Source organism: Canis lupus, chromosome 1, assembly GCF_048164855.1.
Source record: "Canis lupus baileyi chromosome 1, mCanLup2.hap1, whole genome shotgun sequence".
NCBI classification, from domain to species: Eukaryota; Metazoa; Chordata; class Mammalia; order Carnivora; family Canidae; genus Canis; species Canis lupus.
The window spans coordinates 88881293-88903898 of record NC_132838.1 but is presented as its reverse complement, the minus strand read 5'-3'; the positions used below and the strand labels follow the sequence as shown (position 1 = coordinate 88903898).

Below are 22606 nucleotides of genomic sequence, written 5' to 3'. Positions count from 1 at the left end.
GTGGGTTCTAAGCCTGTCAAGCTCCTCAAAGCCTCACTGCCAAGTAGACCCCGTGTTCCATAAGGCACCTCGTTCCTATTTTCCGCTGTGGCTAGGGTCCCCAGTCCCCAGTTTCAGTCCTTCCCTTGCTTTACTCCTTCTTTACAGTAAACCCACTACCTTCTGTGGGGCTAAGGGGGACTGGTAACCTGGGGCCCAGGCTGGGGAAGGAATCAAATGTCTCTGGTGTCAGACTTTCAGATAATCTTTTTTTTTTTTTTTTCAGCCATACTCCTGCCATCTGAGGTATGCAGTGTCTCAAATTCCTGTACCTTTCTCGGGGATCCACAGCAGAAATCTTCACATACACTTGGCAGGGTAAACAGAAACCTCATCAGTGTTATTGGTCAGCACTGAGCAGGCCAGGCTGTGGTAACAACCACTCCGAATCCCCAAGGCTGAAAACAGCAGACGTAGATTTCTCTCTCACGCTACATGTCTCCAGGGTCATCAGGGAGCCCTGCTCATCATGGGCCCCTTGGGACTTGTGCTGGTAGAGGCCCTGAAGTCTTACTACAGGCTTCAGGGGAAGAAGCTGCCCCCCAAACCCCAAGCAGCATGGCCCATCACTGCTCTCCTTTCAGTGGCCATGGTGATGGGGGAGTGTGGTGTCATCCTTCCCATACGTGAAGGAAGAGGACAAGTGGACATATGGGGAAGCACCGACCTCTACTGCAGCCAATCAGCACTTTGGTGTTCTACAATTGTGGTGTTCCCTTCTGCTGCTGTCTCCTGCTGTCTCTTGGTGCCTGTGGCATTACACACTTTTATTATTTTATTGTCATTTTAGTGTAGCTTTAAGAGGGAGCAGAGATAAACACCACTTCAAGCTGCACAACACACTGCTCGAAAGAGCCCAAACCCTCCAAAACTGACACCGTATGCTCGCTACTACCCATCTCTCTGATTCTACCCTGCGTCTGTTCTCCACTCAGAATGATTTTTGTTGCCTACGGAGAGGCTAGTAGGCTGTGAACTTTTCAGAACTAGTTATTCCTTAACAATATTTTTTACAAAAGTGGGTAGGGAGGTAGTTTGCAAATATATTCGGAATAGTGAAATCTTAAATTTTTTTAATTTTTTATTTATTTATGATAGTCACAGAGAGAGAAAGAGAGAGGGGCAGAGACATAGGCAGAGGGAGAAGCAGGCTCCATGCACCGGAAGCCCGATGTGGGATTCGATCCCAGGTCTCCAGGATCGCGCCCTGGGCCAAAGGCAGGTGCCAAACCGCTGCGCCACCCAGGGATCCCCGGAATAGTGAAATCTTTAGTAGGAGCAAAGCCCTTACAGGCTGTTAGAATTTTCAAAAACCAATTATTTTCAATCAGTGCTGAGCCTCCAGCACATGTTCAAGTTCTGGCTAACGAGCAGTCCTATCTTCACACGCACCCATAAACAAATGCCAGTTTCCTCCAAGTGAAGAGCAAAACACTATAGTTCTAAGGGAATGAAAACGGGCATTAAAAGCAGATTTAACGATCAGCAGTTATCGTCGGCAAGTGGAACTGCAGGTGTTTTTTATTTCCTTCTATGTGCTCACTGTAGCTTCTGATCATGCCATTTGGGTTTTTTTTTTGTTTTGTTTTGTTTTTGTTTTTTTTTGCTTTTCTGTTTTGGTTTTGTTTTTGAGACTGAGAGGAGAGAAAGCTTGCGGGGAGGGAGGAGGGGCAGAGAGAGAGGATCTTAAGCTGACTACATGCTAAGTATGGAGTTCAATGCGGGGCTCCATCTCACGACCCTGAGATCAGCACCTGAGCTGAAATCAAGAGTCAGACGCTTAACTGACGGAGCCACGCAGGCTCTCCGATTATGCCATTTGAAAATGCATTGCTACTGCACCAAGAATTCCAAGGCTGCTTCTCCAGGTCTGCTGACCACAATCATGGGAAGACAGTCCCCTTTGCTAAAACCATACCTGTGCTACTAAAAGATGTAGAGAAGCCTCAAATCCACAGATCGTAGGGCGGGGAAACTGCCCTGATGCATTTTTTCCCCTTTGACTCAGTGGTTCTTAATCTTTTATATGCTGAAGAGTCACAGGGAGAATTTGCAAAATGAAATAAACCAAAGCAAACAAAACAAAAACAGATCGTTGGGCCCCACCTTAGGTATTCTAATTTGGAAAGGAAAGGCAGAAATTTGTATTTTTGACAAGAACCTTCCAGGCAGACCTCAGACCACACTTTAGCAGTCTTTTTTCATTTTCTACAACAGCATACGCAGAAAGGGCATTCAAAAAAATATTTTCTGATGCTAAGATGGAAATCAAGAGAATGTACAGACTTCTATTTTCCCCTCATAATACCATCAAAGAGACAGGAAGTAAAGGTCTTTACTATGAATATGGCAGGACAGATGAAATACAATTCACAGATTCAAAGAGCTTCAAAATGGAATATTTTAAAGCACAGGTTTTGGGTTTTGCTTTGTATTAACTCTATCTAACTTAGTAAACCCCACTCACTAATCTCTCAGCATCAAGCTGAAATTTCTGCCAGCATCATCCAATATCCTATTATCAATTCTGCCTTTTGAATGAAACATCGTGCAAGAACTTTAAGTTGGTCTCCTAGTTCAAATGCATCAAAGCAAGCCTGGGCCCTTATAGTGGCTGCTATACTGTGGGCTCATCGCAAGGCTTCAGGGACAACGGGGTTAAGTCGGCTACGTCAAGGAGCTGGTGCACAGAAGAAAGCTGAAGGAAGGAGCCAGCATCTGGACCTAATACTCTCACAACTTTTTCTCTGATGGCTTTCCAAGTTTCTAAAAAGGATGTAGAACACGGCCTCTTGCCAGCTCCTTACTTTTGAAAACCTGCTCCATTTCCACTGTATTTGCAAAATGTTGCAATACTTCCCTTCTTGCCAGGAGGAACCTAGAGGCAGCTGGAGGTCAGGAAGACGTCTACATGTGAGTGCACCTGTCTTTCCCTGTTCATATGTGAAGCCTGAACAGCAGAGGAGAGACATCACTGAGCTAACTGACCCAATGCTGCCCCCTTGCTGGGGCGGACGCAGATCCTTTCCCCAAGGGTTTTCCACCTTTCCTTAGGGGAGCCAGCGATTTCATTAGCTACCACCAAATGTTGACTGTTACTTAAAGAGGAGGTGAATGATACCTCTGACCTGCGTGGCCCTTCAGGGATAAGTAGGATGAACAAACAGCTTCCAATAATGGCTTCGCACTCCAAAAGATATACTGAGAGGTAACCTGGTGCAATCACAGAATGCAGAATTAAATGAAATTGAATTGAACCTTCTAACCCTTCGTCTATTCCAAGCTCTCATTTTAAATGAAAGTGCTTAAAAATTATTCAAGAGAATGGGAAAGCGAGAGAGAGCAGAGAGAGAATCTTTAGTGCCAGGTAGTGGGGGCAAAGGTTAGTCTTCTTGATTTATTTTCAATGGACTGTGACACTCAAGCTTGCCACGTTATCAAATTTCTTAGGTATTCCAAGAATGGAAAATAAAATGTTGGCAGAGACAGCAATAGCTTTCTGTACCTCATCCCGAGGAAGCACAATGCAGCTTGACACCGCGAGCAGGTCTTTTGCAGAGAAGGGTGCCCCGGCTCCATCAGAAGTGAAAATTGAGCATTTACTAAAAGCCACAGTGAGATACAGGGTGGATGAAAAGTGCAGAAACTCCTGGCAGAAAAGAGCTCAGGAGGATTTCCTTGATGTCCTCCAAAGATGCCACGATGGTGGATCCAAATTGTTAAGGGATTACTGTAAGGCAGTGGTTCTCAAACTGTAAACCTGCGATCAGCAGCAACAGCACCACCACCTGGGAACCTGTGTTCACAGTGTTGAACTTCACCTGAGCCCTGGGACTCCGGAAAAATAGCGAGAGTTAAGGAAACCTCCTCCTACCCTTTTGTGCTCCGGAAATGGCTTCCTGCAAAGACCACCCCCTCCCCATGTGGCTTACAGAAGATTCGTCCCTTTGTTCATCTATGCCAAGGTCAGACACAGGCCCTCCAAATTCACATTCTTTGCCTGACAATGATCAGCCGAACTGCCAATCAGTCGGAACAAAAGGTCTGCTAACCAGCCTTCGCCTAAGTTCTTTCCCCTTCTTTCAGGTCCCTGAACTTTTAACCCTCCTCAACAGTCCTCTGGAGAACAGGCTGACCTCAGGTTTTAAAGCATACTCTCCTCTGCAAGGCATTCAAGCCAGGCTTACGCCCCACTTCCCCACACCTCCTTCTTTCTAGTCCTGTTTACTCCTCCCTAGAAAAGAGACTCTCTTTTTTGCCCAGCCCGAGACCCCTGCAGATTGTATGGGCCGCGGTTCTCCCACGGCGATAGGCAGCGCCCCCTGTTACGAGAGCACCTTCCTACCCTCTGCAGAAAGCCTTCCGGATGACGTAAGTCTCCCCTCGCTCAATCGAGACTTGGTTTTTACTTGGCACGAAAAGGACAGATGCCCAGGCCCCACCCCAGACCTTCTCCGCGAGAAACCAGAGGGTGGCAGGGCGGGTCGTGGTGATGCGCCCCGGAAACCGGTTTCTGAACAGGCGCCCCGGGGAACAGTTTGAGAACCGCTGATTCACAGGCGTCCCTCCATGGGTGTGATGAACGCGTGTGCCCCACTTGAACCCCGTGCTCCCGCGGGGGCGCTGAGCGCAAGCTACCTCCGAGGCCGGCGCTCGGCATGCGCTCGGCATGCGCTCGGCGGCCCCGGCCAGGGCATTTCCCGGTGTCCCTCCCGCAAGGCCGCGCGTGCAGCCGGGCCCCCCCCCCGCCCCCCCCGCCCCACCCCGCGCGTACTTACATCTCCGTCCACCGGCCTCTGGTCATCGCAGTCCCTGGTGGGACTAATGTCCTGGCGCATGACCCAGATGGGCTCTTTGGGCTCGTCGGGGGTGTAAGGCGAACGGATGGTCCTGGTTTTCACCTCCTCGATGGCCTCTTTGATGTCCTTGATGGCCAGCGAGATGGCGTCCCTCTTCTCCTTGCTGTAGCGCTGCCCCGCCTCGCCCCCCGGGCCCGCCGCGCGCTGCTGCCCGGCCGGAGGCACCTGCGGCTGCCCGGGGCTGTCGGGGCGGCCGCCGCCCGGGCCCGGGGTGGGGGCGCGCTCCAGGTCCTGCTCGGCCTCGGGCATGTCCTCGGCCGCCTTGTCGAGGCTCTGCGAGCTCATGCTCTGCTTGACTTCGGCCACGATCTGGTCGATGTCCTCCTCCTGCTCGTAGCTGTCCATGCGCGGGTAGGGCGCGAACTCGGCCTCCTTCTCGGGGCTGTCGGACTCGCCGTCCGAGCGCTCGTCGTAGTGGTGCAGCCGCGCGCCCAGGGCCTCCTGGCGGTAGGCGGCGGCCGCGGCGCGCTCCTGCTCCAACAGCCGCAGCCCGTCGCGCGCCTCCAGCTCGGGCGCGTCCCCGATCTCCTCGTACACGTGCTCCTGGAGGCCCCCGTAGTCGGCGTAGGGCTCGGCGTAGGGCTCGTCCTCGCCGCGGTGGAACAGCCGGTGCGTGTACACGTAGCCCGAGTAGGCCGCGTTCACCGCCTCCTCGTGCTCCAGCGAGTGGAAGTGCAGGTGGTTGGGCAGCGCGCGGCGGTGCGCGGCCTCGGCGTGCTCGGCCTCCGCCTGCTCCGTGTACTCCTCGGCCTCGGGCCGGTACTGCACGGCGTAGGCGCTCTCGTCCTCGGGGTCCTGGGCGCGCTCGGGGTCGTAGCCGTCGCGGGCCGCGGCGATCACGTCGCCCTCGGCCGTGTCCGTGTGGTTGTGGAAGCCGCTCTCCGTGCTGGCCGAGCGCGCCAGGCACTCCCCGCGCTCCTCCTCCTCCGGCGGGCCCGGCGGGGCGCGGGGGTCCTCGGCGGCGGCGGCGACAGGGCGCCCGCGCACGGGGCGGCCCGCATGGCGCTGCTGCTGCTGCTGCTGCTGGGGCGGCGGGGGGTGCTGCTGCTGCTGCTGCTGCTGCTCCTGCTGCTGCTGCTGCTGCTCCTGCTGCTGCTCCTCCTCCACCTCGGGGTGCTCCAGGTCAGCCTCCACCGACTCGTTCACCTCCCCGCCTGCCGCCTCGTCGGGCACCTCCACCTCCGCGGAGCCCTCCAAGTGGTTCATGGTGGGCGTCGGGCCGGCTGGGAGACAGGCTGGGCCGCCTCACTGCGCTGCTCTCATTTTGCTCCACCCGTCTGGGAAGACAAGAAGGGGAGGGGCTGTTAACGTGGTTCCGAGCTGAGCACCCGGAGAAGCCATAAAAACAGCTGCTATTGAGCCCTCCTGAATCCGGGTCAATCAAAAACATGATCGCAAATTTAAACTCGATCTGACGGCACGTAGTGCATTTTCCTGCGTTGCATGTGTCGTAATTTGTAATTACATATCTGCTTGTCTAATTGCTTGCTGGCTCTTTCCTTCCCCACCCCACCCCTCAGACTGAGGGCCTCATGAGCGTTTTTGTTTTCGCTCCCACCATGCTTACTATTCAGGTTCCATTTCTGATGCACATGAATAAAGAGTAGTACTCAATTGAATGGGCCAATTGACACATTTTCCATCTGCTAAGGGATAAATCTCTCCAAATTAAACTAGGATCCTAGATACTTTAGAAATGGTTCTTTAAATAAATTTCAAGGGAAAAATAGTCTCGACGTGTTTTGAGCTCTCGCAGTCAATATAAACATGCGGCCTTTCGGAGGCAGGCTCTCTACCATCAGAGGGTAGAGATGGCACCTGTCATTACTGGCTCTGTTGCTTTGGACAAGTGGCTTAATTTTCTGGACCTCCACTTTGATATCGGACTCATTTACTAAGGGCTGTTACACAGGGAAAAAGGCTCTGTGGCCAAGTTAATTTTGGGAAATGCTTACTTAGAGTTGACTTTTCATTGTGAGTATTCAAGAGGGAAGGGACAAGAAGTGGGGTTTCCCAAACTTGCGTGGCGAGGAAACCCTTTTCTTCCTTGAGGCCAGTGTTCTGACAGATATACTTAAAACACTGACTACTGTACTTCCCCATACGCCCTGAACCTAGAATTCTCTAGGTCTATGAATTATCATTATAGCTGGTACTACATATATGGAAATCATGGGCTAATTTTTTTTTTCTTTTTTCATGGGCTACTTTTTAAAAAATATGGTTATGTCTCTTATTTCCAGAGAAACTAGTAGCTAGAGACACATTTGGTTTCAACCTCTGTCAATTGTTCTTATCACAAAATAGCCTTAGAGCATAACGTATCCAGTGGATGGAAATAAATACAAAGGATGTATGGAACAACAAAAACAGGCAGGATCCCTACGATTTCAGGATACCTATGGTATATGGGTTCAACAATAAGCGTAGGTTTTTCTCATGGTGTTCTTTTGGAGAACCCCCATTACGACTGGACAAAATGGATAGGAAGTGAACTCTTTTATGTACTAGCAGAAAGCTCCAAGAGGACCAGGGACACTTGACTCTCTAATATTGCAATAGACTATATTCTACTCAGCTCCCCACAACCACAGCAATTTCCTTCAAGCACAATGACAATCCCAGTAGTAAAGGAGGGCCTTTTGGAGCTACCAAGTCCACCTTCAATCAGAAAGATTATCTTTCCCCCATTCTTTGGTGGATCCACCCCCATCCCCCCACTGCCGACTGACACACTGACACGATTATGGTTTACTAGAGATGGACAATCCTATGGCTTTCCTCCTTGACAAGAGTCCCACTTCATACAAATGAGACCTCGTCTCCTTTGAAAAATTGTGGCCTCCTCTCATTAACCCTTGAGAACAATGACTCTTACTATGCATAAGAAAGTTTTCCAAAAGCAAGTAATGAGGCTCCATTCAGACTTTGATGAATAGTTGATGGTTTGAACAGAAGAGGCAAGTATTGGTGCCAAGGTCCCCCTGGCTAAGTGGCCTCCAGTGGATCATGGAACAAATATTCAATTCAATATAGCACATGGAAGAGAACGGTCTACCCACATTTCCTTTATGAGGCCTCTCTGGAAAAGACAACAAATTAAAAACTAATGTACACATCTCAGTCTGATGGACACAAATCAAATGTTCACAGAGAGGGATACTGAACATACCAAACACTTTTCTGGATACCATTACCCTGAGATACCTCAGCTGTGTGTGGTCAGTGCTAGCAATACAACAATAAGCATCCAAAGCATGGGAATGGCCGACAATTCATGATAAGCATGTGCAGAATTGACCAAAACACTATCTACAGTGAAGGTAGATTTTATTGATGACAATCTCCCAACACATCTAGGAAAAAGTTTTCGTTTAGGGGTGCCTGTGTGGCTCAGTCAGTTAAGTATCTGTTTCTTGATTTCGGTTCAGGTCATGATTTCAGGGGTATGGAGCCTGCTTAACATTCTCTCTCTGCCCCTTCCCCTCACCCCTACCCTCACTCCCTTGCACAGTGGTGCTGGCGTGCACTCTCTCTCTAAAAAAGTTTTATTTATTCTGGGTTAAAATTGCTGTTTGACCAAGAGACAGTGCCCTCTCATCGAATGCCTATTGATTCAAAGGAGATGGGATTTCCGAGCATGTACATACACTTAATCATGGTAAAGGAAGTTATAAGAAGCCCATGAGGACACCTGTGTGCCTCAGTGGTTGAGCATCTGCCTTTGGCTCAGGTTGTGATCCCGGGGTCCTGGGATCAAGTCCCACATCAGGCTCCCTGCAGAGGGAGCCTGCTTCTCCCTCTGCCTGTGTCGCTGCCTCTCTTTCTGTGTGTCTCATGAATAAATAAATAAAATCTTAAAAAAAGAAATCTAAAGGGAAAAACTCAAAATACAAACAAAGACATTTCTTACGGAATTTGCTTTAAAAGCAAAGATTATGAACATGAACTATTAAGCACTGATATTTGTTAAGGACCAGATGTTAAGCGTCTTAGCATCGTATTTGGATGCAGGAGGATGTAGGGGTTTTCTTTCAGGGTGGCTCCACCTGGAGTCAGAGTTCACCCAGCACTCAAACTCAACCTGCCACAAGGGAACAAACCATGCCACCCCGCCCGCCCTCCCCACCCAGCTCCCAAACCTGGCCCCCTCCTGTATTCCCTGTATGGGTCAAGGCATCCCCAGCACCCAGTTGCTTGAGCTCAGACCCAGGAATCATCACTGACTGGTCTCTTTTCCTCACCTCCTTGCCCAAACTGATGACCAAGTCCATTGTCTTAATACCTCCTACATCTCCCTCCTTGCCATTGCCTTGTTTTGGTCTGTCTTGCCTACACAATTGTTTCCTTGACTAATTTCTCAGTCCTCACAAATCCATCCTTCCCACTTCTAGCCAGATAATCTTTCCAAAATACAAATCTGAAGCTGATAGCCCTATTTCTTAAACTCTTCAATGATTCCCCTCTCGTGCATAGTATAAATGCTTAGCTAACCATACCAGACACTACTAGGCATTTTCGACACAGCAATGCATTAAATCCTCATGCTAGCTGATGAAGAGAGTACTCTTCTACTCTCTTCCTGGAGAGAATTATCAGCTCCTTTAAAACTGAGGAAATGGAGGCACAGTTGAGCTGGGTGATCGCGCTGGTCTCACAGGCAATGGAGTTGGTGGGACTCACATCTGACACCTGCTATCCAGCTCTATCTGGGTTCCTAAGTCCTACTCCCTGCAAACAGAGCCCAGGAGCCACATCACTCCACCAGCCCCACTGCCACACTTCCCCTGCACCCCATGTTCTAACACCTCCAGCGCTGACCCAAACTGCCTTCCCTATTCTCAGCATATTTTTCACCTACATTTTGGTGACTCTTTCTTTTCTCCCCCAGAGGAAGTTCACACTTGAGGACTGTCTTACGTGCCAGCCTCCAGGCAATGTTCTATGCACTGCAGCAGAGCAGTGACCAAGGAAGATGGGCTTCTCTGATTCTTGAAGCCTCCATTCTGGTCCATGAGGTGGGGGGAAGGAAAGGGAGGTGAAAAGAAAGGACAGGTGAACAGACAGTGACCAGGTTAATAGACAAACAAGACAGATTCAAATAGTGAAATGTCTTATGAAGAAAATCCAATGGTAAAGGCACAGCAAGTGACCAAGAAGAGGGGATTATGCAGATAGTGGCCAGAGGAGGTGATGTTTGAGCTGGGGTCTGAAGGATAAGGAGTGGCCGCATAAAAATCTGAAGGCAGGCCCATAAGGCAATAAGGTACTTGCTCTGCTCAAGGGCAGAAGCCATGTTTGTTAGTGAGAAAGGGATGGTGCGGAGGGAGATATGGATGAGGAAATGGGAAGCACTGGCAAGGCTGGGCCTGGTACATCATGGTGGAATTTGGATTTTATCTCAAGTGCATTGGTAGGCTACTAGGTGGTTTTAATCAGGGGAGTTACAAGGCTTAATTGACTTCTCACTTTGTCCCTACTTCATTATTATATATATATGTATATGTATTAAATATGCATAATTTATATTATAGCACCTGTCACACAAAGCCACAGTTTTTTATAAATATGAAGTACCCAGGAAAAGAGGACCTGTCATTTATCTATGATTCTCCAGTGCCAAAAACAGAGCATGCCCAGTTGGTAGTCAATGAATTTTTAGTAATTAAAAAGGAAAAGAGTCTATTTACCCCTCAACATTTGGGGCCTCCTAGCTGTTCACATGCTCAGCCTTTGGAGAACTCATTTCTTCTTTCCATCTCAAATTTTTGCCACCCTCATCCATCCATGCACCTCCTCCACCTTCTGATGTTTCAAATGCCCAAAGAATGCTAGTGATTCAATATTTTCCTATGTTTGGGTGTATCAATCCAGGTGGCATTTATGAGACATGTACCAGGTACCATGCAAAGGCAAGGGGCATTCAAGAGTGTCTGAAGCATGTTCCCAGCCTTCAAGGGCAGGGCTTGATTATAATACCTGCTGATACATTCAAAATAGAAATAGGTTCAAACTACAAAAGGAGCTTAGAGTTAAACCAGCAACCACAACTGCATCCTCTTTGTGAACCATATGAGTGCTGCTGTTCTAGATTTCATGAGCTCATAAGCATCCTAGGAACTAAGGCCTGGGAGAAGAGGGCCTTCATCCAATCAGTGGCCTTCATTTGGACCTCTGCGCCTCTGGAGTCTGGGGCAAAGGGAGGAGGAGTAGCTGGTTGAAGAAGAAAATCCCTCCCCCTCTACAAAAGTGTTGTGTGAGCTGGAAGACAGAGGCAAGACAGCTTCCACTGCAGGAACTCCTACACGACATGAGGAGCAGGCACTGTGGTGTCCTGGCTGCAGGAGTGAGGGAATCTGGGCTGCCGATAGTGAAGCACAGGTACCTTTCTGGCCCCTAGTTCTAGAATGTTCTACAGCCGGCTGGAAAAGGAACTCCACTGGAATGCACCATGTATAAATAGAGCATCTTACAATTCAGCAGCTGAATCCAGGGATCTCATAATGTTAGCTGAGACTCATGATGGTTTGGGATTAATGGAAGGGGAGGCTGTAAATGACTTTTTGTAAATGACAGAAGCCCCAGCTTCTGTCCTGAAGTAGTCATTGATAAGAAATTCCAATAGATTGTTCCTTTTAACATGTGCAAAAGTAGTCTTAGAAAACAGGTCTAACTGAAGACACAAGGCAATGTGAAAAAGAACAAAAGAAATCTTATCAGGTTGTTAACATGGAAGGTATTTGGGGAGTGATGCTGGTGTGGGGAAAACACATGAAGGTGGAGGGCAGAAAAGTGGCAACAAAATAAGACCGACTGTGCTAGCCATCCGCTCCCCTGAAAACACTAGAAAGAACAATACAATTCCATACATATGTTTTTATATTTATGTGTATATTTAAGAAGTACAAGTAACTCCTGTGGACTTAAGAAATGTTCATTGTCTCCTGCCAAAGTTGGAAGGAAAGTCCTATTTCTTTGGACTATAGCTTGTCCTAATTCATCTGCACACATATATTTCCAGTCAACATGATGTCTGCTGCCAAGCTACTGGAAGGGCTGCCAAAGAGGCATTGGGGTTGCCAAACTGGATTGTGCCCTCAATGCTGCATGCACACACATTTGTGCATGCACATAGACATGCCATCTACACAGGCTGGGAGATTAGTGGTTCTCATTTTAAAAAAAAGGTCGCAGAATAAGAATGCCCAGGTATTCTTATCCATCATCCTTACTCTATAAATATGTTTTCTCCTATGAGTGAGAATCCAAAGGACATCAAGGACCCCATGCAAATCATCAGCTTTCTAAACTCAATGTGTCTATCCACAAGGGTAGCAGAAGACAGAAATTAAAAAAAAAAAAAAAGAGTCCATTTAAGCTCAATTTCCTTTGATTCGCTTGGAAATTAAACATAATGATACTAGGAGCTAAGATGGATATAGAACACACATTTCTCCTTCCTAAAATCATTTCCAGTTTAAATAGGCTCAAATGGTCAGGAAAAGCCTCCTTACACAGAGTGTCTTTCTTCAGTGAAATATTTTATTTCCCTTGTTATCCTTGTGAAATTGTGAATCTGGCCTTGACAGCATTGGTAATGATTTCAGAGTGAGTTGCGTACTTGAACCCAAGGAGTGTTGCTGAATGGCCGGATGTCAGCCACAGTGAGGTCTCTGTGGCTGGAACTCAGGGCTGTGTCCTTGACCCTGTCCTACTTTGAGGAAGACATGTGGGCTGGACATCTTCAGTTTCCCTTGCAGGTCGCCCGACCCAAATGGCTTCCCAAGTTGGCTCCCTTCCTCTTCCCTTTATACTTATGGGTTGTAGGGGTGGCGGGGTCCCTCTATTCAACTCTGCCTCTCTGCATTTATCTAATTTGAGTGCCTATCTATTTCCTGCTGGGACTCTGATACCAAACATGTGATATCCATGTTGGTAGCCGACAAAAAAGAAATTATTTAAAGACTGATGTACAACAATAAATTGTATGGTGATAGTAAACATCATGAAGGTGGTACCCTAATGGGAAATTCTATACCAGGCTCTGCTATGTTTTCTCAGCCCCACTGCATTCCTTCTCCAAAGTCTACATGGGATCAGGGAATTGACATGGGAAATACACAGAGGAAGCAGAAAGGGCATAAAATCCTGCTTGTCTGCCTGCATGCCCATCTGGGTCTTGGCCTCCACCTCTCTCCTTTCCCAAGGACAGAGGCCACTTGACCTTCCCCTATTGCCCTAGTCTGTCAACTGGAGGCTCTGCTTGCTCCCAGTCTCTATCCAATCCTAATTTTAGATCTAGCTTTGCCCCTCACTCAAGAATTAGGATCTGGCCTTGGATATTCCATCCAGTGATTTGGTTTCTTCCCCTGTATATAGACTATCCTAATGTTGGCAGTGGATACCCCATTTTCTAGGTCAAGAATGCCAATGGTGTTATTTAGATGGCCACTTGTTAATGGTTGCTGAGCCCCTTAGGGATGGTGGAATGCCTGCCAGACTAAACTTTCATCCACACATGGAGCTGAACTTGCCTTCCAGCACCTGCCCAACTTACATGGGTGGGTTCTGGTCCTTGGTAGGCTGTATACTTACATGTCTCAAGGCCACTGCCTTTGCTCAAAATACTTTAGCCAACTCCTTTGTTGGAACAGCTTTCAAAGTTAATTTCTGAGATTTGAAACTACCAGCAAATTGTTCGCAATATTCTATTCTAATATTAAGTCATATTTGATTTTTGCAATCAAAGGATTATCCCTCACTTTATTTACAAGAGTTGGCTATGAATGGTTACTTGATATTCTTCAAATATCAAAGTTATCTCTAAGGGATCATTTCATCATCCATACACTTAAGGAGATATTACAGTGGTTAATGGGACAGGTGTGGGTGACAGGCTGCCTCAATGCATCTTGGTTACATCATTTACTAGGGATACATCATGACTTTTTTGGACTTTGGATGATGTACAGCAAATGCTCCAGTTTTATCATTTTTAAATTGGGGATAGTAATAGTACCTACATCACAGGGTTATTGGATGATACAAGTTAATATATATAAAACACAAAAGTGTCTGATACATTGTAAGAGCTACTTGATCTTCATCAGTGCATTTTCTGCACACACCATAATGAGTATTTAAGAGATCAATACATAGTTTTTAAAAAGAAAAGATTAAAACAACTAATGCTGCTATAAATGCCTTGAGCACACGGTACATTTCTTATTACTCTTTCCCAAATAAGTCCACGTAGGAATGGGAAATAAGCATGTAGGCCACTTTTAATCATCTTGAAATAAGGCTGAGCATAAATAAATCCACCAAATAATCACAAACCCTATAGTGTGTAGGCCAATATATGTGGTGCTTTACACACTATGCTTTAATCCTCACAACAGTCCCAGTGGGAATTACTGTCTCCGATTGCTAATTTTTTTTTTTTTTTTTTTTTTTATGATAGTCACAGAGAGAGAGAGAGAGGCAGAGACACAGGCAGAGGGAGAAGCAGGCTCCATGCACCGGGAGCCCGATGTGGGATTCGATCCCGGGTCTCCAGGATCGCGCCCTGGGCCAAAGGCGCCCTGGCGCCAAACCGCTGCGCCACCCAGGGATCCCTCCAATTGCTAATTTTGAAACAGAAACACAGAGAGCTTAAGTAACTTGTCCAAGGTCACTCAGATCTGAAAGGGTTGGAGGGAGATTCATCTGGATCTCACCATTCATGTTTTCCTTATTACATTTCACAGAGCCTATAAAGTGATGTGATTGATTTTTTTAAACAAACATCTAAATTGGTGTAATCCCTTTTAGAACAGTCACCTTGGCAGACTCTATACTTACATGTTCCAAGGGCACTCACTGCCTTTGTTCAAAACACTTTGGCCAGTCCTATATTGGAATTGATTTCAAAGTTAATTTAAGGGTTTTGAAGCTACCAGCAAATCATTTTCAATATTCTATAGTCATATTTAGTTATATTTGATTTCTGACCTCAAAGGGTATCATCCAGATTTATCATCCACCTTATTTACCAGATTTGGCTGTGAATGTCATTTGATGTTCTCCAGACATCAAATCTATCCCTAAAGGATGAAGATATGAAGCAGCCAAGATTATTAAAAAGACTCTGGTTCAAGCTCTGAAGTCAATTCCAAAAGAGGGCTTTAAAAACCGTTTGGCCAATGGCCACACCTTTACCATAAGCTTTTAACTTTGCAGATAACCAGAGGGACAGAGGCTATTTGAATGAATGCATTCTTGTGTGATTACTGCAAAATCAGTTTCATTACTTTCATCTACCTTGAAATCTGTGTAATTGTGGCTAACACTAACTGGGCAGGAAAATTAATTCATCTACTTGGATTGATTCAGTAGTGCCAACCTCAAAGCTCTGATCACAACCCAGCCTTGGATTGAAGAGAAAATTTGGAATTTATGCAGACTTCCTATTGTCTGGCTCTTTGTCTAGCATTTTAACAATCAAATTATAAATTTATCATTCTTATTTCAATAAAAACACATGAACTAAGCTTAAGGCAATCACAGAAATTCAGAGGGGAAATCTAGCAAATTTTATAGAAAACTCAAGGAACATTCTCTGGAAATCAAAGCCAATTAAAAGTCTATCTGAATTTTCGTGAAATGTACCTGGTACAAAATCAAACATATCTGCATAATCCATATGAATTGAAGGCTTAACAGACTTAGAATTTTTTCTGTTACAATCTCCTTTTTTATGCACCAATATAACTTCCTTTCTTTACCTCCCCCCCACTCCATTTATTATCTCTGTCGCAACAATACTTAGTTCAGGGGTATTAAATCACCAGTTATAACCCAATCTGGATCACTGTCCTGATACTTCTGTTATTATACAGAAAGCCATGCATACTCAGCACTATGGTTTTAAAGATAGTAAGTCTCTAAAATCAGTTCAGCTATGTTAGTTTTCAGAGGCCCATTACTTCATACTGCAAAAGGACATGGAAACAGGAATATCAGTCTAAGGATGAACTGAACAGTCATTCAGTAGAATGGAGTCTTCCCTTTGAGATCACATCACCTCAAATGTACTGCAACTTTTACAATTATTTGGCTCATTAGAAAGTCAGTTAACTTGCTTCTCTCTATTCCCTCAAGTTTTCTGTAGCTTCCTCTAGCATTTTCCTTTCCCAAATTCACAACAGAAACGTCAACCATGACCCTAATTATGAAGCTTTGGATTAAGTTATTGTTTCCAAGCTTCTTTTTTATTTTGTTCACAGGTCACAAAAGCAGCCTAGGGTGTGCTGGCCATAGTCTTCAAATATTTTTCTTCAGCTATACCTGAAATCTGATATGCTTGGGCTACAGTAGATGATTAAAAACAGTGTATCCAGAAAGGTTTGCTCTCTGACACTCAGCTTCACAACTCCCAAAGCACAAAATCCATTAAGCAACTATTAGGTAGTAATGCTGGTAATGACTTGAATTTGGATTTGATGAGCCAGAAATTCCATATTGATTCAAAGCCTCCCATGACAATCAACTCTCTCAATCAGTCACGTTAGCAAAAAGTTAACAGGGAAAGAAACAACGTAGGAAAAGAAGAAAGCTATTTTCTCTTCAGGATGATTCATGGATTACCTAGAAACTCTTTGAGTTCATTGGACAAGTTGACTAGAATGTGAAGAGGTAAGGTACCCATTTCCTATACTCTTCTTCTAATCAACTAATTTCATTTAGGCCCCAAATACAGACAGTGAAATTCAAACATGGTTTTCTGGTATCCAGAGCCTTCTGGTCACCTTGAGGGAAGACATGAGCTTCTCCAAAGGAAATTATTTTTTAATTTCCTTTATTAGAAAATGGTGTTGGGGGGCACCTGGGTGGTTCAGTTGGTTAAGCGTCTGACTCGATTTTGGCTTAGGTCATGATCTCAGGGTCATGAGATCAAGCACCACATCAGGCTCCATGTTGAGCATGGAGCCTGCTTAGGATTCTCTCTCCTTCTCTCTCTTTGCTCCTGCCTACCCTTCGTGTGCACACACTCTCTCTCTAAAATAAATAAATAAATAAATAAATAAATAAATAAATAAATAAATAAATAAATAAAAGTATTGATTTTACTGAAGATTTTATAAAGAGGATGGAGGTAAAAGATTATATCACATACTCCACTCCTCACCCTTTCCTCAGAAACTTATTGTTTAACATTCCCACATCTTCCTTTTCAGCCATCAACCTCAGGGCTTCCCTCTTTCACAAACCTTCCTCTGTAGTCCTGAGTCTTTATGGTTCTTGTCCCTGGATCATCAAAGTCCAGTAGAAATATAATGTGAACCACACATGTAATTTAAAAATGTCTACAGTCACATTGAAAAAGGTAAAGAAAGTAAAATTAACTTTAATAATATATCTTATTTTACCTAGCAAACCTGAAATATTATCATTTCAACATATGATCAATATAAACAATTACTACTGAGACATTCTACCTTCTTTTTTCCTACTAAGTCATCAAAATCCAAGGTGAATTCTACACTCACAGCACATCTCGATTAGGACTAGCCACATTTCCATAACCACATGTGGCTGGTGGCTACCGTATTGGGATTCGATCCCGGGTCTCCAGGATCGCGCCCTGGGCCAAAGGCAGGCGCCAAACCGCTGCGCCACCCAGGGATCCCTGATATTGGATAGTATAGTTCTACATTTAACTTCTGAGCTTCCCAAACTCACTCCTTTTCTTTTGCAGAACAATTTAGCCACATTCAAACTCTTCCAAAAGTGTAGACCATCAGTCTCCTCCATCACTCTGTTCTCCAGTTATCAGAATTTTCCTTCCAAAAAACAGGAGGTTATGAGTAACAAATAAATGAATGAGTGAAAAGGCTACTTGTTGCTGTGACCCAGAACTGTGTTCTAGAGTGCCTGGTCATCAGTGTCCCATACTCTTCTCTCTTAATCTTTACCACTGTCCTTTAATCTGAGATTTTTTTTGGCTGCAGGTCCAGTGTGGCTGCACCTGCTCCTTTTCCATCTTCATCACTCCCAGCCTTGCCCTCCCTTGCCCCACTCAGGCTCATGGCCACACTAACCCACTGGCTCCTGCTTTTTAGCACGTGGGGCCCCTGCTTACAGAGAATAGCATAAGTTGCTCAAAGATTCCACAAACAGGCAATGAGGCTCTGGAGAAGCCAGGCAAGGTAAGAACAAAGAGAATCCTTTTCTCTCACCTGGCGGGGGCAGGTGAGAAGGGGAAAGAGAATCCCAGGAGCTGGGGAATCGAGTCAGAGGCAGCAGGGCATACTGGTTAAGAACATACCTTGAGTGAGACAGCCTAGGTTCAAATTCAGTTCCAGCACTCACTAGTTATATGACCTTGAGCAAGTCACTTAACCTTACTCTGCCTCAGTTTCCTCTTCTCTAAATGGGGGGATTAGTAGCATCTACTTCATAAAGTCATTGGAGGATTAAATGAGTTAAGGTAGCATGAAGAATGGAATAAAATACATACTTGTCAATTATGGACTCGGGATGACAATGGTGTGTTGATGTAGCTTCACTGGCTGTAATAAGTGAACCAATCTGGTGTGGAGTATTGAAAGCTGGGGAGACTATGTATGTTTGAAACAGGGGCTATAGGGAAAAATATCTGTACTTTCCACTAAATTTTGCTGGGAACCTAAAACTGCTCTAAAATATACATGAAAAAAAATATATATTCCATTATTTATAAAAATATATATCATATAGGTAAAAGTATCACATAATAAAAAGTATAGATCTATAAATATGTAAATATAATATAAACATATATTACATAAAATATAGAAATATAATGTAAATATATAAAAATAATCTATCAGATATGAATATATAAATATTTCATGACTTAAAATTATCCAGCAGGGCTGCTCCACTTTAACAAAACTAACCCATCACCCCTCACTGAAGCTTAAGTGACATGTGGGTTGGCCACATCTCTGCCACTGTCCCATCACTGTCCTGATTCTAAGACCCAAGAGTCCAGGTGTGGGTGGCAGGAACCTGACTGGCACAAGGAATCACTTCCTGCCTCAAAAGCCACCCTGCGATGTGTGTGTATGGGCTGTTTCTGGAGCCTCTAACCAAGCCTGTATCGCACCCCAGGCTCCTGGCTTGCAAAGTGCCTGCTCAGATGTTGTAGCACTCAGCTCACATCTGCCCTGGTGACTTCCCAGCACCACAGCTAAGCCCCATTCTTTCAGCTTGCACTCCAGTGAGCTGTTGAGTTGTTCTGCTCGCCTACCTCACAGCAGCCCGCTTTAGCTTACAAAACGAAATCTCCCTGACCTTGTGCTACTCACAGCCATCCAGCTCCAACTCAGGAAGAGCACACCTGTGGGCAGGCAAGCTGTTGACAGTCTGTAATCATAAATTCTCACCACCCTTCCTCTTCTATACAGTGGGTCAACGAAGGGTAATTTGAAAGCATCTATCAAAATCACCCCTCTGAGAAATTTACACATTGCATTCATGCACAAGTATGTGAAATGACTTACGTACAATTCTATTTCAATTGCTAAAGCATAGTTTGTGTTCATAAAAGACTGGAAACAACTAAAATGTCCATCATTAGAAAGTTGGTAGAAGAGGGAGGGAATGTCTGGGTGGCTCAGAGGTTGAGCATCTGTCTCTGGCTTATGGCGTGATCTCAAGGTTCTGGGATCGAGTCCTGCATCGGGCTGCACACAGGGAGCCTGCTTCTCCCTCTGCCTGTATCTCTGCCTCTCTCTCTCTGTCTCTCATGAATAAATAAAAAAAATCTTTAAAAAAAAGTTATAGAGAGAATTCTACAAAACACAAAGAGGGCGATCTTTATGCACAGATAATAGAAAGAACCCCCTGATGTTAAATTAAAGCAAGCTCAGAAAGGTGTATGATGAATATCATCATCTATGTAGAGGAGGAAGGAAAAGAATACATATAAAAAAATCTCTGTAATGACAAAAAGGTAGTATCATTAGCTATTTCTTTTGGAGGGAGTAGGGGTGAGGAATGAGAACAGGGCGGATGGGGACTGGGATAGAATAGAAACTTCTCATTGTGTGCCTCTTCATACTTTTTGATGTTTGGACCATGAACCTATTTTTTTTTAATTTTTATTTATTTATGATAGTCACACACACACACACACAGAGAGAGAGAGAGAGAGAGAGAGAGAGAGGCAGAGACACAGGCAGAGGGAGAAGCAGGCTCCATGCACCGGGAGCCCGACATGGGATTCGATCCCGGGTCTCCAGGATCGCGCCCTGGACCAAAGGCAGGCGCTAAACTGCTGTGCCACCCAGGGATCCCTCATGAACCTATTTTTAAAAGACCTACACATGTAAAGAAAATAACCCGTTTTTCCTACCTTATGGGATGGTGACTGCTTTCTGAACTGTAAGGGCCTGGGAAAACTCATCTCTCTTCCTTGTTGGGGAGGGCTTTGAGGTAGGGCTGGTGAGCTGAGTCCCATAAAACCTTTCTCTTCTGTTACTGATGGAAATTTCTCACCACGTGTCAGGTTTCTTGCTGCCATGCTGGCACTCAACCTCTGTTTTTCTTTGAGCCTCACTATTGTGAGTGATGTCTTTGTGGGTAGATTGCAGGGGTGGGAGTGGTAAAGGGAACTTCCAGAGGTACTATACTTATATGAGAACTTTCAGTGCGGGTCATTGAAGCCTGCATTCCAGAAATCCCACATTATCAGCTCATGGATGAACAGAATTACAAAGTAGCAAAAATTCTGAACTGACAGAATTGGCAAAGCCCAAGCTCCTTATTTTATAGTTCGGGATACCAGGGAGTAGAGAGGTTACATGGCTCCTTCGACGTCACGCGTGTTAAGCTAGCCCTGGAGAGAAGCCCCTTGCTTAGTTTCTCTTCACATGCCATCCAGTTACAAGAGACAGATCTACTAAGTGAAAGAAAATAATTACAAAAAGATGCTTGGCTAAACAGTGTCGGAGCAAGGGAAAAGGATTAAAAATATTCCAACAGCCCAAAGCAAATGTACTCAACACACCATCCTTTCTACCCTCCAATACACTTGGCTTTCCAGTGTCCAGAATCCGCATGTCCTTTCTGAGAGAGCAAGTGGTACCTGCCATTTATACATGGCCACTGAATACCAAGTGTGGCAGAAATGGTGTGTTGCCACCAAAAACTCAAGCTCACTCTCCATCGTGTTGAACTATCGCCAAGAGCCACATTGGTAAGCCCTCCATATAATCTAGATGGGGCCATGACTAGATATATGGAGGTTCTCTCTGAGAGAATGAAGGTGGAAGTGTGGAGGACCTTTCTGGGCCAGCTCACCAAAGACATGAGATTGCCTTTTTCTTTCTTTTTGTTTTTGCCTTAAAGATTTTTTAAATTTATTTGACAGAGAGGGAGAGTATGAGCACAAGCAGGGGGAAAGGCAGAGGGAGAGGAAGGAGCAGGCTCCCTGCTCAGCAGGGAGCTGAGGGACTCCATCCTAGGACCTGGGATCATGAACTGAGCCAAAGGCAGATGCTTAACCGACCGAGCCACCCGGGTGCCCTGTGAGATTGCCTTTTTCATGCACTCCTTCTTCATCAACTGGTTAAATACAGAAAAGTCTGAGACCTGTTAGGTAACAGAATCACAAGAAGGAAGTGGTCTGAATTCCTGAACTGAGTAGGAAGACACCTGCCTACTGCCCAGAAACAACCTGCATTGGATCGCCACTGTTAGTAAACTAACTTCCAATGTGTTACTACAGTAAAATTTTGGAATTTGCTTATGTTATTCTAATCAACCAGTGCACAGGGCTATTTCAGTGGGGCCTCAAAACAAGTCATTAAATCTCAACTTTAAAAAAGAATTACTGAGTAATGGGAGAAAAAAAGTACTATTTCCGGTTTTAGTTCTGTGGGTTACCTCCAGAACTCTGCCTAATATGTTACAATTTACTGACTTAATTTAGGCGATATCTATTGACATCCTGCCATGAAAGATGATGAAAGGGTGAGAATTTAGCTTACTTAATATTTTTTCCTTCTGCTTCCCAACGTTTAATAATTATATTTTTCTTGATTATATTTGTAATTTTAAATATTAGCCTCTTAAAGAAAAGGCCTTTTAAGAGTAGTTTTAGCTCTACAATAAAATTGAGAATGAGGTAATGAGATTCCCCCAAAACTCCCTGCCCCCACATATGACAGCCTCCCTCATTATCCATATCACTCACCAGAATATGGTAAAGTTTTTATATTTTGTATTTTGCCTTGAAGTGCTTTATTTCTGCTCTTTACACTCAACTGATCATTGGACATAGAATTCTAGGGTCCTAATAATTTTTTTCCCTCATATTATGAAGTCATCACCCTTTGCATTCTAGCCTGTTCATGAGATCTTGTTAAAATGCAGATTCTGGGAGCACCTGGGTGGTGCAGTCAGGTAAGCATCTTACCCTTGATTTCAGCTCAGGTCGTGATCTCCGGGTCATGAGATCGGGGCCCTACCTCAGGCTCCATGCTGAGGGGGAGACTGCTTGAGATTGTCTTTCTCCTTTTCCCTTGTTCTCTCAAATAAGTAAATCTTTAAAAAATGCAGATTCTGATTCATGGGTCTCACTGGGATCTGAGGTTCTGCATTTCTAATAAACCCTTGGATGATGATCCTGCTACTAGCCTGAGGACCATGCTCAGCAGTGAGTTTCCAGCATTCAGTGA

The 22606-nt window shown here is 45.1% G+C and overlaps 1 protein-coding gene and 1 long non-coding RNA gene across 14 annotated transcripts in view; one reads left to right on the top strand and one right to left on the bottom strand.

The window, feature by feature from the left end:
• The window catches only part of APBA1 (amyloid beta precursor protein binding family A member 1), a 196890-nt gene that overhangs the window by 61369 nt on the left and 112915 nt on the right, over nucleotides 1-22606 (bottom strand). For 7 of the 8 annotated variants that reach the window (XM_072838664.1, XM_072838657.1, XM_072838631.1 and 4 more), the window contains exon 2: nucleotides 4818-6175. In XM_072838664.1, coding sequence (XP_072694765.1) covers nucleotides 4818-6104 — 1287 coding nt within the window. In that variant the 5' untranslated portion in view covers nucleotides 6105-6175. Of the gene's footprint in view, nucleotides 1-4817; nucleotides 6176-22122; nucleotides 22217-22606 lie in introns of those variants that run through there. The other variant, XM_072838648.1, reaches the window with a different exon arrangement.
• Nucleotides 22266-22606, top strand: part of LOC140640014 (uncharacterized) — a 29006-nt gene continuing 28665 nt past the window's right edge. For 5 of the 6 annotated variants that reach the window (XR_012036670.1, XR_012036675.1, XR_012036674.1 and 2 more), the window contains exon 1: nucleotides 22269-22331. This is a non-coding gene — a long non-coding RNA (uncharacterized lncRNA). Of the gene's footprint in view, nucleotides 22332-22606 lie in introns of all 6 variants that reach the window. The other variant, XR_012036673.1, reaches the window with a different exon arrangement.